Source organism: Lepidochelys kempii, chromosome 12, assembly GCF_965140285.1.
Source record: "Lepidochelys kempii isolate rLepKem1 chromosome 12, rLepKem1.hap1, whole genome shotgun sequence".
NCBI classification, from domain to species: domain Eukaryota; kingdom Metazoa; phylum Chordata; order Testudines; family Cheloniidae; genus Lepidochelys; species Lepidochelys kempii.
In genome coordinates, this window is record NC_136391.1 from 23653252 (window position 1) to 23672086 (window position 18835).

Sequence of the window (18835 nt, forward strand, 5' to 3'; positions counted from 1 at the left end):
AGATACCCTTGGAGCAGAGGGAAACTGTGAGTGTGGGCGGGAAGAAGGTCACCGCGTGGAGGGACACCGGAGCACAAGTGTCAGCTATCCATGCTTCCTTAGTGGACCCCAATTTAATCAACCCAGAGATCCAAGTGACGATTCAACCCTTCAAGTCCAACTCTTTCAATTTGCCTACAGCCAAGTTGCCTGTCCAGTACAAGGGCTGGTCAGGAATGTGGACTTTTGCAGTCTATGATGATTATCCCATCCCCATGCTGTTGGGGGAAGACTTGGCCAATCATGTGAAGCAGGCCAAGAGGGTGGGAATGGTCACCCGCAACCAGGCTAAACAAGCCGTGAGGCCTAGCTCTGTTCCGGAAACTTCTATCAGGACCCAGTCAGAGGTGATGGACCTGGACCCCAGGCCAATGTCTGCAACAGCAGTAGTGGATCCAGTCCCAGAGACCCAGACGGAACCAGTCCCAGAACCGGAACCAGCCGAACAACCAACACCAGACCCCATGTCAGCACTGAATCCAGTACTTGCAACCTCAACACCAGAGGGCCCCACCGAACCTGAACTGGCAGCAGCCGATAACCCTACACAAGAGGCTCAGCCGGAGCCTGAATCCCAACATAGTGCACCAGCGGAGAGCGGTTCACAGTCAACAGAAACAGCTCCATCCCCTATATCGCTTCCAGAGGGACCAAGCCTAGGTCCACAATCCCATGAGGAACTGATGTCTCCAGCATCAAGGGAACAGTTCCAGACCGAACAGGAAGCAGATGAAAGCCTCCAGAGAGCTTGGACGGCGGCACGGAGCAACCCACCGCCTCTCAGCTCTTCTAATCGATCCAGGTTTGTTGTAGAAAGAGGACTTTTATACAAGGAAACTCTTTCTGGGGGACACCAGGAAGACTGGCATCCTCAGAGACAGTTGGTAGTTCCAACTAAATACCGGGCCAAGCTCTTGAGCTTAGCCCATGATCACCCTAGTGGCCATTCTGGGGTGAACAGGACCAAAGACCGTTTGGGGGGGTCATTCCACTGGGAGGGAATGGGCAAGGATGTTTCTACCTATGTCCAGTCTTGTGAGGTGTGCCAAAGAGTGGGAAAACCCCAAGACCAGGTCAAAGCTCCTCTCCAGCCACTCCCCATCATTGAAGTTCCATTTCAGCGAGTAGCTGTGGATATTCTGGGTCCTTTTCCGAAAAAGACACCCAGAGGAAAGCAGTACATACTGACTTTCATGGATTTTGCCACCCGATGGCCGGAAGCAGTAGCTCTAAGCAACACCAGGGCTAAAAGTGTGTGCCAGGCACTAGCAGACATTTTTGCCAGGGTAGGTTGGCCCTCCGACATCCTCACAGATGCAGGGACTAATTTCCTGGCAGGAACTATGAAAAACCTTTGGGAAGCTCATGGGGTAAATCACTTGGTTGCCACTCCTTACCATCATCAAACAAATGGCATGGTGGAGAAGTTTAATGGAACTTTGGGGGCCATGATACGTAAATTCGTAAATGAGCACTCCAATGATTGGGACCTAGTATTGCAGCAGTTGCTCTTGGCCTACAGAGCTGTACCACATCCCAGTTTAGGGTTTTCCCCATTTGAACTTGTATATGGCCGTGAGGTTAAGGGGCCATTGCAGTTGGTGAAGCAGCAATGGGAGGGATTTACACCTTCTCCAGGAACTAACATTCTGGACTTTGTAACCAACCTACAAAACACCCTCCGAACCTCTTTAGCCCTTGCTAGAGAAAACTTACAGGATGCTCAAAAAGAGCAAAAAGCCTGGTATGATAAACATGCCAGAGAGCGTTCCTTCAAAGTAGGAGACCAGGTCATGGTCTTAAAGGCGCTCCAGGCCCATAAAATGGAAGCATCGTGGGAAGGGCCATTCGTGGTCCAGGAGCGCCTGGGAGCTGTTAATTATCTCATAGCATTCCCCACCTCCAACCGAAAGCCTAAGGTCTACCATATTAATTCTCTAAAGCCCTTTTATTCCAGAGAATTAAAGGTTTGTCAGTTTACAGCCCAGGGAGGAGACGACGCTGAGTGGCCTGAAGGTGTTTACTACGAAGGGAAATGTGCTGGTGGTGTGGAAGAGGTGAACCTCTCCATGACCCTTGGGCGTATGCAGCGACAGCAGATCCAGGAGCTGTGCACTAGCTACGCGCCAACGTTCTCAGCCACCCCAGGACTGACTGAACGGGCATACCACTCCATTGACACAGGTAATGCTCACCCAATTAGGGTCCACCCTTACCGGGTGTCTCCTCAAGCTAAAACTGCTATAGAACGGGAGATCCAGGATATGTTACAGATGGGTGTAATCCGCCCCTCTGAAAGTGCATGGGCATCTCCAGTGGTTCTAGTTCCCAAACCAGATGGGGAAATACGTTTTTGCGTGGACTACCGTAAGCTAAATGCTGTAACTCGCCCAGACAACTATCCCATGCCACGCACAGATGAACTATTAGAGAAACTGGGAAGGGCCCAGTTCATCTCTACCTTGGACTTAACCAAGGGGTACTGGCAGGTACCGCTAGATGAATCTGCCAAGGAAAGGTCAGCCTTCATCACACATCTCGGGCTGTATGAATTTAATGTACTCCCTTTCGGGCTGCGAAATGCACCCGCCACTTTCCAAAGACTTGTAGATGGTCTCCTAGCGGGATTAGGAGAATATGCAGTCGCCTACCTTGACGATGTGGCCATATTTTCGGATTCCTGGGCAGACCACCTGGAACATCTACAAAAAGTCCTTGAGCGCATAAGGGAGGCAGGACTAACTGTTAAGGCTAAGAAGTGTCAAATAGGCCTAAACAGAGTGACTTACCTTGGACACCAGGTGGGTCAAGGAACTATCAGCCCCCTACAGGCCAAAGTGGATGCTATCCAAAAGTGGCCTGTCCCAAAGTCAAAGAAACAGGTTCAATCCTTCTTAGGCTTGGCCGGTTATTACAGACGATTTGTACCGCACTACAGCCAAATCGCTGCCCCACTGACAGACCTAACCAAAAAGAAACAGCCAAATGCTGTTCAGTGGACCGGAAGGTGTCAGAAGGCCTTTAACAAGCTTAAAGCGACACTCATGTCTGACCCTGTACTAAGGGCCCCAGACTTTGACAAACCGTTCCTAGTAACCACAGATGCATCCGAGCGTGGTGTGGGAGCAGTTTTAATGCAGAAAGGACCTGATCAAGAATTCCACCCTGTAGTGTTTCTCAGCAAAAAACTGTCTGAGAGGGAAAGCAACTGGTCAGTCACTGAAAAAGAATGTTATGCCATTGTCTACGCTCTGGAAAAGCTACGCCCATATGTTTGGGGACGGCGTTTCCACCTGCAAACCGACCATGCTGCACTAAAGTGGCTTCACACCGTCAAAGAAACTAACAGAAAACTTCTTCGGTGGAGTTTAGCTCTCCAAGATTTTGATTTCGACATCCAACACATCTCAGGAGCTTCTAACAAAGTGGCTGATGCACTCTCCCGTGAAAGTTTCCCAGAATCAACTGGTTAAAATCGTCCTTGAGATGTGGAAAATATTGTTAGTCTTTATGTACTTGGTAGTATATTTAGAGATGCATGTGTCTTATTAACTCTGTTTTCCTAGAGCTCCAGGAAGAAATCCCAGCCAGTGTTTCACCCTAGCTGAGATTTGGGGGGCGTGTCATAAATATAAAGGGAAGGGTAAACCCCTTTGAAATCCCTCCTGGCCAGGGGAAAGCTCCTCTCACCTGTAAAGGGTTAAGAAGCTAAAGGTAACCTCGCTGGCACCTGACCAAAATGACCAATGAGGAGACAAGATACTTTCAAAAGCTGGGAGGAGGGAGAGAAACAAAGGGTTTGTGTGTCTGTCTGTAGTCGTCTTGGCCAGGGACAGAACAGGAATGGAGCCTTAGAACTTTTAGTAAGTAATCTAGCTAGGTATGTGTTAGATTATGATTTCTTTAAATGGCTGAGAAAAGAATTGTGCTGAATAGAATAACTATTTCTGTCTGTGTATCTTTTTTGTAACTTAAGGTTTTGCCTAGAGGGGTTCTCTATGTTTTTGAATCTAATTACCCTGTAAGATATCTACCATCCTGATTTTACAGGGTAATTAGATTCAAAAACATAGAGAACCCCTCTAGGCAAAACCTTAAGTTACAAAAAAGATACACAGACAGAAATAGTTATTCTATTCAGCACAATTCTTTTCTCAGCCATTTAAAGAAATCATAATCTAACACATACCTAGCTAGATTACTTACTAAAAGTTCTAAGGCTCCATTCCTGTTCTGTCCCTGGCCAAGACGACTACAGACAGACACACAAACCCTTTGTTTCTCTCCCTCCTCCCAGCTTTTGAAAGTATCTTGTCTCCTCATTGGTCATTTTGGTCAGGTGCCAGCGAGGTTACCTTTAGCTTCTTAACCCTTTACAGGTGAGAGGAGCTTTCCCCTGGCCAGGAGGGATTTCAAAGGGGTTTACCCTTCCCTTTATATTTATGACAAAGGTGTCAGTTCATTTTGTTGATTAGCAAGTGGTGTGAATGTCAGTGTTTAAACCCTGACTTCCTTTGTCTTCCCACCCCGAGGGAAATGTTTGCTTGAACCTTTTCCCCTCCACAGAGGTTCTTTCATAGTGCTCTGTATTGGTCTTACTGACCCTCCCCCATCTGATAGCATGTCTGGGCCTGCTAAGAAGCCTGTTACTCCTGTGAGGATTTGCATCAGGTTTGTTGATCAATATATTCAGGTTAACATATACATATACATGTAATAATTAGGGCTGTCAGTTGCAGTTAACACGTGATTAACTCACAAAAATTAATCGTGATTACAAAAATTAGTCACAATCACACTTATAACAATAGAATGCCAATTGAAATTTAGTAAATATTTTTGCATGTTTTTCTACATTTTCAATGTTGATTTCAGTTACAATGCAGAACACAAAGTTCATAGTGCTCACTTTATATTATTATTTTTGGTTACAAATATATGCACTGTTAAAATGATAAATAAAAGGAATAGTATTTTTCAATTCACTTCATACAAGTACAGAGAGCCTCCGCTGGCTCATTACAGAAGCAGATTTGCCTCTCCTGGAATTGACACCACCTCATCTACTGTTGGGAGTGGACTACATCCGCCCTGATCGAATTGGCCCTGTCAACACTGGTTCTCCACTTGTGAGGTAACTCCCTTCTCTTCTTGTGTCAGTGTATTTATGTCAGCATCTGTAACTTTCACTTCATGCATCTGAAGAAGTGAGGTTTTTACCCACGAAAAGCTTTTGCTCAAATAAATCTGTTAGTCTTTAAGGTGCCACCGGACTCCTTGTTTTTGTGGATACAGACTAACACAGCTACCCCCAATACATGACATTAAATGATATTCTACACCACTGGTGGGCAACCTGCAGCACGTGGCCCATTAGGGTAATCTGCTGGTGGGCCATGAGATTGTTTGTTTACATTGACCATCCGGAGGCACGGCTGCCCTCAGCTCCCAGTGCCTGTGGTTCGTTGTTCCCAGCGAATGGGAGCCGCAGGAAGCAGCACAGGCATAGCATTTACTCCCCAAGTTTAAATCAATTTAAACATCAGAGCCAATCTTTGGGAGTACTAGCAGTCTTGTGGGCAGAGAAGACTGCTATATCTCCTATAGCAATATCTGTTAGCTGTCCTGTGGCCAATGGTGTGGAAATTCACCAAATTCTACAAATTGGTCATCCAGTCTTCAACCAGTGATGTTTGTGGCAGAAATTTTCTCTACACCATAATTAGGGCTGTTAAGCGATTAAAAAAATTAATCGCAATAAATGGCGCTGTTAAACAACAATAGAATACCATTTATTTTAAATATTTTTGAATGTTCACTGCATTTTCAGTTACAACACAGAATACAAAGTGTACAGTGCTCACTTTATATTTATTTTTGATTACAAATATTTGCACTGTAAAAAAAAATTGTATTTTTCAATTCACCTCATACAAGTACTGTTGTGCAATCTCTTTTATCATGAAAGTTGAACTTACAAATGTAGAATTATGTACAAAAAAACCTGCATTCAAAAACAAAACAATGTAAAACTTTAGAGCCTACAAGTCCACTCAGTCCTACTTCTTGTTCAGTCACTCAGACATACAAGGTTGGTTACAATTTGCAGGAGATAGTGCTGCCTGCTTCTTGTTTACAATGTCACCTGAAAGTGAGAACAGGCGTTCACATGGCACTTTTGTAGCCAGCATTGCAAGATATTTACATGCCAGATATGCTAAACATTCGTATGCCCCATCTGGCATGTAAATATCTTGCAACACTGGCTACAAAAGTGCCATGTGAACGCCTGTTCTCCCTTTCAGGTGACATAGTAAATAAGAAGCGGGCAGCATTAGCTCCCATCAATGTAAACAAACTTGTTTGTCTTAACAGTTGGAAGGATAAGAAGTAGGACTGAGTGGACTTGTAGGCTCTAAAGATTTACGCTGTTTTGTTTTTGAGTGCAGTTACACTTGCACAATAAAGAGAGTGCACTTCAATATTTGTATGAGGTGACATGAAAAATACTATTTCTTTTTTTTATCATTTTTACAGTGCATATATTTGTAATCAAAAAATAATATAAAGTGAGCACTGTGAAAAAATCAATATTAAAAATGTAGAAAAACATCCAAAATATTTAATAAATTTCTATTGATATTCTATTGTTATAAGTGCGATTAATTTTCCTAGTTAATTGCGTGAGTTAACTGCGATTAATTGACAGCCCTAACCATAATGCCTTACTAAGGTGAAGATGAGCGTATTTATTTTCCTAATATTTGGATATCCAGAGTGAAAAGAATGCTGCTGCTTCTCACTCTGGATGCGCGCGGTTGTGGAAATCCCATCATAACAGATCTGTGGACCTTAGTATAATGAATAATAGGAAATTTATCCAAGTTTACCTGATAATTACCTTTCTTTGAATAATAGGGCCACAAATGTGGCCCACCTTGGAAATAAGGGGACAGTATGGAATCAGCTAGAGATAGAAATTGACGTGCAAAGTACATAGAATCATAGACTTTAAGGTCAGAAGGGGCCATTATGATTGTCTACTCTGACTTCCTGCACAACGCAGGCCATAGTCTTACCCACCCACTCCTGTAATAAACCCCTTACCTATGTCTGAGATATTGAAGTCCTCAAATCGTGGTTTAAAGACTTCAAGGTGCAGAGAATCCTTCAGCAAGTGACCTATGCCCCACGCTGCAGAGGAAGTTTATTTTGTTAAGGAAAATTCTTCCCATCCTCTGTAGTTGGAGAAATTGTGCTAACTGTACTTTGAAAAATGTCAACTATCACTGAGTTAGAAATATCGGATGAAATTATCCTGTGTATGGAAGTTGTCTCAACTGGCATGTACTTCAGGGATCAGAATATTCTCCTGCAGCCAATTACTTGGTTCTGCTTCCAAAATGCAACCACGCTGAAGTACCCATCGTAAGTATTCTTTATTACTAAAAGGAAGGAAATTTTCAGATAAGGTTGGGTACATTTTCCTCTTCTGTTTATATTAGTAGCACTATGAATTTGTTCTGTGCTGTTTTACAAGCCATGTGTGACCTCTTTTCAAATTACTAAATCCCATAATTTGAAGAGTTAAATTCAGTACAGGGCTGGGTACTGTTCTAGATTGTTTTAATATCTTTATGGCTGCATGGTGCATTTTTCTTCTTTCATAGCCTTTTGTCCAATAGTGCTGGGTCTGATTTTGGTACCTTTTAATGCAAAATGCAGTGGTTTCATTTTTAATTAGTGATTCGTCGTAGTTTGCATGTAAATGGATTTAAAAACATCCCAAAATAGTAATAGCCAGTCTGAAAGAAAATAAATATTTGATAATCCTAACTTGGATACCATTGAATTCTCTCTTCTTCACCTTGGAACAGATTTCAACGATGAAATTTACATGATATAGATAACTTTGGTGGAGTAAATTAATACTATATGCTGAATAAAATATATCATTTTTAATTTAGATGCTATATCTGAACTTAAAGCAGAAGAATCTACACAGCATCGTAAATGGTACTGGAATTTAAATTTGTATTAATGCAAACTTTTTGTAGTGAGAAAATGTGTTATCTGCTTCATCTTTCAGTTTTTAATGTGAACTTAGTGCTCCTGAAAGGTGTGAGATTTGACAATCCTGATTATTGAAATCTTCAATTTACCCACACAACAGGTACAATACAGTGGTAGTTCTAGTTACTCCTCTCTGCTTTCAGCACTATGCCACAACCCTGAACTACTAAGGGTGTAAGTTTACCATGTTCTCCTTGCCCATTCAGATTTTGATTTATGTTCTGAGACTGCCAATAAGGATGCCAGTTATGTGGTGATATTTGTCATGTAATGTCTCCACACTAGGAAGTGGATTGAAACAAACGTTCATTTCACATCAGTCAGCAAACAGTCATAAGATAGTATCAGCTTTGGTCACAGCGAGCCTCATAAGATAGTATCAGCTTTGGTCACAGCGAGCCTGGGCTGGATTTGAATGGTCAACCTGGATATTAAAGACTTTCTCCCATCAGAAATCCTCTGAGCTGTCAACCCAGTCCTTCCCCATTCATTATTTGTTTCTAATTAGATGAATTTGTTTATTTTCCCTAAAAAGATTCTTTCAGAAACATAACTGAAATTTTTTTCAACACTATAAATGAGCATAGCAATTTAGAGTCCATAGAATAAGACCCCTTTCCTTGAATATATACAAAATAATTACTGTAATCTTGTGCCAAAGCTGGTTGGATGCAGAAGAAAGATTTTAAAATTCTGATACTTTGGCTAGGTGAGAGAGGCAAAGAGGAGGTCCTTTTTTTCTATGATTGCATAGGCAAAACTCAGACATCAAAAAATACATTGTGGATAGTCTAGTTCATTCAAATTTTGCTGCTGGTTTGTGTACCTCTCATTACGAGATAATTATGTGATGCTTTGTGGAAAAGATTGATCAGGTATAGTTTGAGCTGTGTACTTTCATGCAGACAGAGCAAGATCCTGGGGGCATGAATTCTAAATCTTTTGTCAGTTTGAGTCAAAGTCGCTCTTTGAGATACTGTAGCTGCTGAGAAAAGCTTGTGCCACAACCTGTGCCTTGGACCCTTATTCTTCCTGACAGTTGAAAGCCAGCAAGTATAATTGATCATGAGGTGTTTTTGACTGGTTTGCAGACTTCAGTGAGAGTTGATGGGTTTCTCCTTCAGTGGCTTCTTTTTTTCTCAGAAACATCTTAGTGGTTAGTTGGGGAAAATAGCTGCTCTTCTGTACAAACTCTGGAGTGTCATATTGCAGAGTGCTATTGTCATTCTTATTCAGCGTGATGTGACGTTATTGGTGAAAGTCAGTGATAAGAAATGGAAGCATGACATTTTCAGACCACATCAAACTTTGTCTCACTCTGGTCTCACTCTGACATTGCAGTGAAGGGCCTTTGCCTGTGTCTAGTGGAGATTGGGGAGTGGATGACAGGTAGCTGGCTGAAGCTCAATCCATACATGACCGAAATGATCATAAAACCATAGAAATTAAGGGCGGGGAGGGGACCACAGTAGGTCATCTAGTCCAGCTCTCCGTGCCTTGGGAGGACCAAGTTTACTTAGGCCATCCCTGATAGGCATTTGCCAACCTGTTGTTAAAAGCCCCCAATGACGAGGATTCCAAAACCTCCCTTGGAAGCCTATTCCAGTACTTAACTATAGTTAGAAAGCTTTTCCAAATATCTAATCTCTGTTCGTTGCTTAGCCTGTTACCACTTGTCCTACCTTTGGTGGACATAGAACATTTGATCATCAGCCTATTTTATAACATCTCTTAACATATATGAAGACTGTTATCAAGTCCCCCACAGTCGTCTTTTCTCAAGACTAAACATACCCAGTATTTTTAACCTTTCCTCATAGGTAAGGTTTTTTAAACCTTGTATCATTTTTGTTGCTGTCCTCTGAACTCTCTCCACTTTATCCTTAGTGTGGTGCCCAGAATTGGACACAGTACTGAAGCTGAGGCCACTGCGGAGTACAGCGGAACAGTTACCTTCCAGATCTTACATATGTCACTACTTTTATTATGTCCTAAAATGATATTAACCTTTTTCATAATTGCATCACATTGTTGGCTCATACTGAATTTGTGATCCGCTAAAACCTGCAAATCCTTTTCAGCAGTACTACCACCTAGCCAGTTATTCCCCATTTCGTAGTTTTAATATGGAGCTATACCTATCTCATAGAACTGGAAGGGACCTTTCAATGTCATCAAGTCCAGTCCCCTGCCTTCACAGCAGGACCAAGTACCGTCCCTTATTTTTGCCCTAGATCCATAAATGGCCCTCTCAAAGATTGAACTCGCAACCCTGGGTTTAGCAGGCCAATGCTCAAACCACTGAGCTATCCCTTGCCCAGTTGTGCATATGATATTTTTCTTCCTAAGTGTACTTATTTTGATTGAATGTCATCATTTCAGACCAATTCTTCAATTTGTCAAGGTCACTTTGAATTCTAATTCTGTCATCCAGAGTGCTTGCAGTCCCTCCCAGTTTGGTGTGATCTGCATATTTTATAAATATACTCTCCACTCCATTATCAAAGTCATTAATGAAAATATTGAATAGTACTGGAGCCAGAGCTGACCCCTGCAGGGTCCCACTACATTTGCCCTTCCAGTTTGACAGCAAACCATTTATAACTACTTTTTGAGTACTTGTGGCACCTTAGAGACAAACAATTTTATTTGAGCATAAACTTTCGTGAGCTACAGCTCACTTCATCGGATGCATTCAGTGGAAAATACAGTGGGGAGATTTATATACATAGAGAACATGAAACAGTGGGTGTTACCAATTTCATGTTTTCTATGTATATAAATCTCCCCACTGTATTTTCCACTGAATGCATCCGATGAAGTGAGCTGTAGCTCACGAAAGCTTATGCTCAAATAAATTTGTTAGTCTCTAAGGTGCCACAAGTACTCCTTTTCTTTTTGCAGATACAGACTAACATGGCTGCTACTCTGAAACCTACTCTTTGAGTATGGCCTTTCAACTAGTTTTGCACCTACTTTTATAATAATTTCATCTAGACCACATTTTTCCAGTTTGTTTATGAGAATGTCATGTGACACTGTCAAAAGCCTTACTAAAATTAAGATCTGTCACATTGTCTGCTTTCCCTCTATCCACTAGACCAGTAATGCTGTCAAAGAAGGAAATTAGATTGGTTTGGCATGATTTGTTCTTGACACATCCATGCTAGCTACTAAGGATTACACTATTATCCTTAGGTGCTTACAAATTATTTGCTTAATAATTTGTTCCAATATCTTCCCAGGTATTGAAGTGAGGCTGACTGGTCTATATTTCCCTGGGTTCTCTTGCTCCCCTTTTAAAAGATTCAGTGGAAAATGCATCCGATGAAGTGAGCTGTAGCTCACGAAAGCTTATGCTCAAATAAATTTGTTAGTCTCTAATGTGCCACAAGTACTCCTTTTTGCGAATACAGACTAACACAGCTGCTACTCTGAAACCTTTTAAAAGACAGTTACTATGTTTGCCCTTCTCCAGTCTTCTGGGACCTCACCCATTGTCCATGAGTTCTCACATGATTCTGATATTGCTTCAACTATTTTTTTATGTATCATAGGGTATATTTCATCAGGCCCTGATGATTTGAGTACATCTAACTTATCAAAATATACTTTAACCTGTTAATAATGATTGTATTAAATATCTGGTCACAGTTAACCTTTTTAGTGGACACTGAAGCAAAATAGACATTAAACATCTCAACCTTGTTTATGTTAATTATTAGCTCTCCTTCCACACCAGGTAGACAGACATACAGTTTCCTTCGTCTTTTTATTGATCATAACGTATTCATAGAACTTTTTCTTGTTGCTTTTATGTTCCTTGCTATGTGGGACTCGTTTTATGCCTTAATTTTTCTGATTTTGTCCCTACATGCTTCTGCTATTCTTTTGTACTCCTTAACAGTTTGTCAGTGTTTCCACTTTTTGTAGGATTCCTATCTGATTTTTAGGTCATTAAAGAGCTCCTAATGGAGCCATACTGGCCTTTTACTATTCTTCTAACTTTTCCTTTGCGTCGGGATAGTTGGCTGTTACACCTTTAATATTGTCTCTTTGAGAAACTGCCAGTTCTCCGTTATCCCTTAAATTTTTTCCCCATGTAATGTTACCTACCAGTTCTCTGAATTTGTTAATGTTTGCTCTTTTGAAGTTCATTGTTCTTATTCTGCTGCTCTCACTCCTTCCTTTCCTTAGAATCATTAGATCTATTATTTCATCATAACTTTCACTCAAATTGCCTTCAACCTTCAGATTTGCAACCAGTTCCTCCCTGTTAGTTAGAATCAAGTCTAAAATGGCTGTCCCACTCATTATGTCCCCCACCTTCTGAAATAAAAAGTTATCCCCAGTACATTCCAAGAACTTGTTGGACATTTTGCATTTTGCTGTAGTACATTTCCAACAGATGTCTGGTTAGTTAAAATCCTCCATTACTACCAGGTCTTGTGTTTTGGATATTCGTTATAGAAGTGCCTCATCTATCTCTTCCTGATTTGATTTTTCCATAATAGGACCCCTGCCCTGATGCCAGCCCTGTTTTTTCCCCTTTTACCTTCACCCAGAGACTTTCAGCTGGTCTGCCTCTCACTATCTTCTGGGCCTCAGAACAAGTGTATATATTCTTGATGTGTACTGCAAAACCTCCTCCCTTTTTACCCTGCGTGTCCTTTCTGAACCAGCATATACCTCTCTATACAAATACTCCAAGTCATGAGATTTATCCCACCAAGTCTCAAAGATACCAATTAAATAATAATTTAGCGTATGTACTAATACTTCCAGTTCTTCTTGTTTGTTCTCCATACTCCCCTCATTTATGTATAGACATCTAAGATGTTGAACAGGTTTTCCCCTCTGTTATCCCTCTTGTTGCTCCTGTGTCCCATTGTAATTTTCATTTCCCACCGCCCAACGTTTACCCCTATGTTATCATCACCTTTTTTATGCCTACTTGTGGGCTTTTGTCACCTTCCCTTTTTGAACCTAATTTAAAGTCTTCCTCACCAGGTTGGTAAGGTGGTGTACGGAGCTGCCTTTCTCCTTGTTGGGTAAGTGGGATTATCTTTTCCTAGCTGTCTTCCTTCCCAGAGAAGCATCCCATAGTTGAGGAAGCCAAAGCCTTCACATCAACATCATCTGCAGAGCCATGCATTCATCGTCAGGCTGTATTTATCCCTACCTAGGCCCTTATCCTCAGCCAGGAGGATGACCAGAAACACCACCTGCACCCCTGATTCCTTCCCCTTCACACCCAAAGCCCTGTTGTCACTACTGACCTGCTTGGGTCGGACCTGGCAGTTTCGTTACTGCCCACATGGATGAGCAGCATGGGGTAGCAGTCAGGGACAGATGAGCGTCAACAGTCTTTGACAATAGGTTGGGAGAAGCAGCCTGAGGAGATTGTAGACAGTCCCACTGATTAATAGGGTTTGTCTGTCATTCATTACCCAAGTTCACAACTTTGGGGTAGTTTTGAATCAGTGGCTCTTGTTAGATAAGCACTTTACAACAGCGATCGGGAATATGCATTTTCCATCTGTTCCTGGCGAAGAAGTTACATGACCTTGCCTTTCAGATGTGGACTCTGCTGCTGTTTGTTCATGCCTTTGTTACCTTAAAATTAGATTATTGCAGTACAGTCTACACTGTAAATTCATTTGGATACTGAAGGTGGTGCAGAATATAGCAGCCTACTTAGTAAAAGGTGTACCTCACTGGGAGTGCATGCCCACACTGCTCCCTGATCTGCACTGGCTGCCTTTCCTCTTCTTGGAGGGGTTTAAGGTTTTTACCTACAAAGCCCTAAATGTTCTGGGACCAGCCTACATGAAATATTGACTCCCCCCACCTGTCACATGATGGTGAGATCAGCAGAGGTGCATGATCTTGACTGTCCTCCTTCGCTATAATGGGAGGTTGGTAAGGCATTCTTTCTTGAAATCACTTTGACTTTGCAGCTTGCTGCCTCACTCTAAGTACAAAAAAGCCTGCCTCTGCATCACACTGAAAAAGACTTTATTTGCTAGGGCACATTTTTCAAGTCTCTGTGCATGTAGATCCCACTCTTGGTGTGCATATGCATTCTGCACAAGAGTCTGGAAAGTTTTCTTCAGCAGTGACAACTAGGGGACATGCACCTGCATTTCCACTCCTGAGGTCATAAAGAGTGGAGCAACCCTGTCCACTCCCCAGTTCCTTCTGACTGCCCTTTGGCAGAGAGGTGGAACAACTGAATGTCCCACCTACATCTCTTTAACTGAGTTTAAGATAATTTCTATAAATACTTAGTAGTGTTTAGCTTTTTCAGTGTTAACGGGCCATTCTACCTTAAATGGTCCCTTACAATATATGCTAACTACTTGCACTAAATAATCTGTTCTACCTTACATTTTGCTGTGAAACTGGGATCATGTCTACTCTCTCTCTACTCTGGAGTCCTCCTCCTTTCAGTTGATCCCACAGATTCAAGCTAGCCCTCAAAACTCAGTAAGGCTCTGTCTTTGGCTGTTAGGCCACATGACATTGTTAACTTACATGATGCTATTTGCAAGATTCAGACTAAGTCCCCTACAGTCATGGATCAAATCAGTATATCACTCAAGCATTCACTGCATGGGGAAAACAGGTAAGACTCCCTTAGGAGATTGTTTTGTCTCTTCATTAATGGCTAAACTCCAGCAATGTATGTCAGGGAATTCCATTTAATAATCAGATGTCTGCCAAGACAGCAATTACCAACACCTGAAAGAAGGTTTGGGGAGCTCACTTAGCTTTTTTCTGTCTGATGGTACTTGAGCAATAATAAATTCCCAGAGTATTATGGAAGGTGAGGCAGGACAAGGCTCAAATTATCCTTGTAATGCTACTGTGGCCCTGTCAGTTGTGTTTCTTGTGTCTACTACTGCTATCATTTATCGATCAGGGCATTCCTAGTAGGAATTATGTAAGTTCAGAAAGTGAAATTCAAGCTCTCATGTCAAATTCTTCATGCAGACAGAGTAGTGTTAAGACCCTGGATGCCAGGACAGTTCTTTTGTATTATGGAAATAGAATAAGAATAGAATAAGATCTTTTTGATGATCATCCACAGGTGGCCTGTGGTAGCAAGACCAAAGGGAGACTGATCTCAGCTCAGAGATTGTCCAAACGGATCGTTGACTATATCAGGACACTGTGTCCGTTTAATTAACTAGATCTTCCAGTGCAAACAACCAGAATCTTGTAGTCCTCAGCAGCATGTTTCAGTAATGAAAATCTGTAAAACAGCAGTGTGTTCTTCGGTCCATACATTTGCCAAACGTTACTCACGGTGGTAGTATCAAGGGTAATTGCCCAGGTTGGCAGGGTGGTTCTCAGTCCTTATTCAGATGATCTCTAAGCTTCCACTTCCAGATAGATAAAACTGTGGCTAATCACTGTGAGTGGGAGCCATATGCGTAGAGACTCAGAAGAAAGGACAGTTGGTTACCTTATACTAACTGTGTTTCTTCAAGATTTTCTGTGCATGTGGATCCCACAAATGACCGTCCATTCCCACACCTAAGAGTCTTCCCATCTGGGTAGTGGGTGGGGTCATTCTGCCCTTTTTGTCCTTGGGAGATGAAATCTGGGGGCATGCATGGCACATGCACGGTCCTAATAGACACTGCTAGATAAAACTTTCTGGTCTCCTGTGCAAAGGGTGCACAGTGGGATCCACATGCACAGAACATCTTGGAGAATCAGTTACATAAGTAAAGTAACCATCTTTTTCTGGAGGAGAGGGTTTGAAATGGGGTTTTGAGTAAAGTGGCAGGGTATATTTAATTGTTATACTTATTAGGTGGTATGTTAACCTTTCTTTCTATTTTATTATGATGCGTGATATTCCTATTGATCATGAGTTCAGTTATTGTTAGTATGCCTAGAACTTTTGTATGTGTTCATATTTTAAACTTAAATAAGTTCAATTTAACTAGTCTTTTTAAAATTTTAGTTTCTATCCAGAAATAAAATGGTTTCAAAAGGAAGATATTGTTACCATGAAGATAAAAATAAGAAATATACGTGACTATAAATGTGAATTTTTTGGAGATAAGGTTGTTTTCAGGTAGGTTCAAAATATGTTATACATAGAAAAATAAAATGTCTTACCAGCTTCCATTTCATTTGCCAAAAAAAGCTAACAATTTTGTTTAAACAAATACAGTGCTTTTTCAGGAGACAAATTTTATGTGGCTGACATGGAGTTGCATGCAAACATACTTAAAGGAAAGTCTGTTTGTGTGATTAAGAATGAAGAACCTGTTCTTATCCTTGCAAAAGACAAGAAGGAATTTTGGTGCCGTCTACTAAAGCATAAGGTGAATTATAAATACCAATTAAAATATATATTTATTCTTAAAGTATTAACATTATGTATTGAAATATATATAGTTAGCCATTGTATTTCTGTTAACAGAATCCTAATGTGTCTTTTGATTTTGAACACTGGGAAGATTTTGAAGATAAAAGCCCCTTTCCTGTTGGTAAGACATTAACAATTATCGGTGTTAACATAAGTTCGTTAGCAAACTATTAAGTCATTGATGTTATCTAATTTAAGTTTACATACTGCTGTTTACCTGAGAATAGGTAGTTCTCACTGCTAGAAACGTTAATGTTTATCAAAAACCTTTTGCTGACAGGAGATTTTTTTTTTTTGCCTGTATATCGTTAATTTTGGTCATGTACATTGCAGTTTAGACAATGTTTTTAGAGTAACTTTTTAAAAGATCATTCAGTACTCATTTGTTCCTGCTCATATTGCTCAAGCAATCTGGACTAGTAGGATTCTGTTGTATAGATACTGATCTCAAAGACCTAAAGAGTTAAACTCTCTCACTATCCAACATTAAGCAGTGATAGATAGGTTTGAAGTTTTTTTTCAAAGACCTTTGATATACTTGGTTACTTGGCAAATACCCAAAAGCATTTATTCAGGTTGAAAATTTATTGATTAAACTCAAGAAAATGAGGAATTAAAACAAGCTTTTATATTGAAACTGTAATTATGCAGAACAAACTTATTCCCTACCAAAAGTCTCTCTCCTTTAGGAGTCAAAATATCAGTCTCTTACTTTAATTTCTTTGAAGAGGAAAGGGTTAATTTCACTCTGTCCTGATGTGTGAAGGACATTTACTTACCCTGTTTTAAACAGGCATACACAAGATCAGGGGTGCGCAAACTTTTTGGCCTGAGGGCCACATCGGTGTTGCGATACTGTATGGACAGCTGGGTAGGGAAGGTTGTGCCTCCCCAAACAGCCTGGCCTCCGCCCCTTCCTGCCCCACTCAGAACCCCCGACCCATCCAACCCCTCCTGGGACCCCATCCCCTATCCAACTCCCCCTGCACCCTGTCTCCTGACTGCCTCGACCCCTGTCCACAGCCCAGTCCCCAGACAGGCCCCCGAGGGCTGCCAAGCCTATCCAAGCGCCCCATCCCCTGACCCCACCCCAAACCTCCACCCCATCCAACCTTCCCCGCTCCCTGTCCCCTGACTGCTCCAACCCCTATCCACACCCCCGTCCCTAACCGCCCCCCAGGACCTCACCCCCTATCCAACCCCTCCTGCTCCCTGTCCCCTGACTGCTCCTACCCTATCCACACCGCTGCCCACTGACAGCTCCCCCAGGACTCCCACACCTATCCAACCGCCCCCTGCTCCCTTGTCCCCTGACTGCCCCCACAACCCCCTGCTCCTTATCCAACCCTCCCCACCCCCTTTCCATGCTGCTCAGAGCAGCAGGAGCTTGCAGCCCCGCCGCCAGAGCCAGCCACGCCTCCCATGCTGCCCGGCAGGAATGGCGAGCCAGAGTGCTGGTGGCGCGGCGGACTCAGGCCATGTGGGAGGGGGAACAGCAGGGGAGGGACCAGGGGCTAGCCTCCCCGGCTGGGAGCTCAGGGGCTGGGAAGGACCGTCTCATAGGCCGTAGTTTGCCCACTGTTCTAAATCCATAAGAAAGTGGACCCCTCTTTCACCTTATTGCTCAAAGTTCACAGAGCTGGTTAGGAAAACATTCTTTTAAGCTTGTATCACAGCCAAATAATTTAATTCTATTTTCTGTCTCCTAAAGTACAAGTTTAATGGATATTAATTTCACTTTTGATGTATAACATATTCTTTCCCCTGTTAAGCATCTAGATCAAATAGTTATTTACACACAACCTCCCAAAACCAGGTAAGTTCAGGCTCTTTTGAATTGGTTTAGAGAAATGAGTCTTGCTTCTAATCCTGAATGCAGCATCCTTAACAGAGCACCAGTTCCTGCATGCCATTATTTTCTTTCATCAGTTTCTTTTTTCTCCAGTGTGTGCTTTATTTTTAACTACAAGTCCACAGTACATTTTTTTCATACTACTTAATCAAAATATATTATAATCTATTTTTTTTTGTTTTACATGATGATTTACTACAATTTCCCCCTTCATTATTGTAGGTACACAAAAAGCACATCATTCTGCTGCATTGATAACAGAAGAAATGGAAGAATCCTCAGAAGATAGTGGAACAGAGAGTGATGACTAGCCAGCAGATAAATATCAATCCCTTTTCTTCTCCCAACCCAGAATGATTATTAAAGATTTTTTTTGCAGTCCTTATTCAGATGAGTATTTCCTCTAAACTCTGTGGAACTAATTGCAGAGTTTAAGGGCTGCAGGATCAAGTCTTTAATTTGTTTAGTAAAATAATAGTGAA

The 18835-nt window shown here is 41.8% G+C and overlaps 1 protein-coding gene across 1 annotated transcript in view; it reads left to right on the forward strand.

Moving 5' to 3' along the window:
* Nucleotides 1-18835, forward strand: part of TDRD12 (tudor domain containing 12) — a 133263-nt gene extending 114428 nt beyond the window's left edge. Inside the window, exons 28-32 of the mRNA XM_073307859.2 lie at nt 8007-8055; nt 16091-16204; nt 16304-16457; nt 16556-16622; nt 18576-18835. Of these exons, the coding sequence (XP_073163960.2) occupies nt 8007-8055; nt 16091-16204; nt 16304-16457; nt 16556-16622; nt 18576-18664 (473 nt within the window). The 3' untranslated portion in view covers nt 18665-18835. The remainder of the gene's footprint in view (nt 1-8006; nt 8056-16090; nt 16205-16303; nt 16458-16555; nt 16623-18575) is intronic.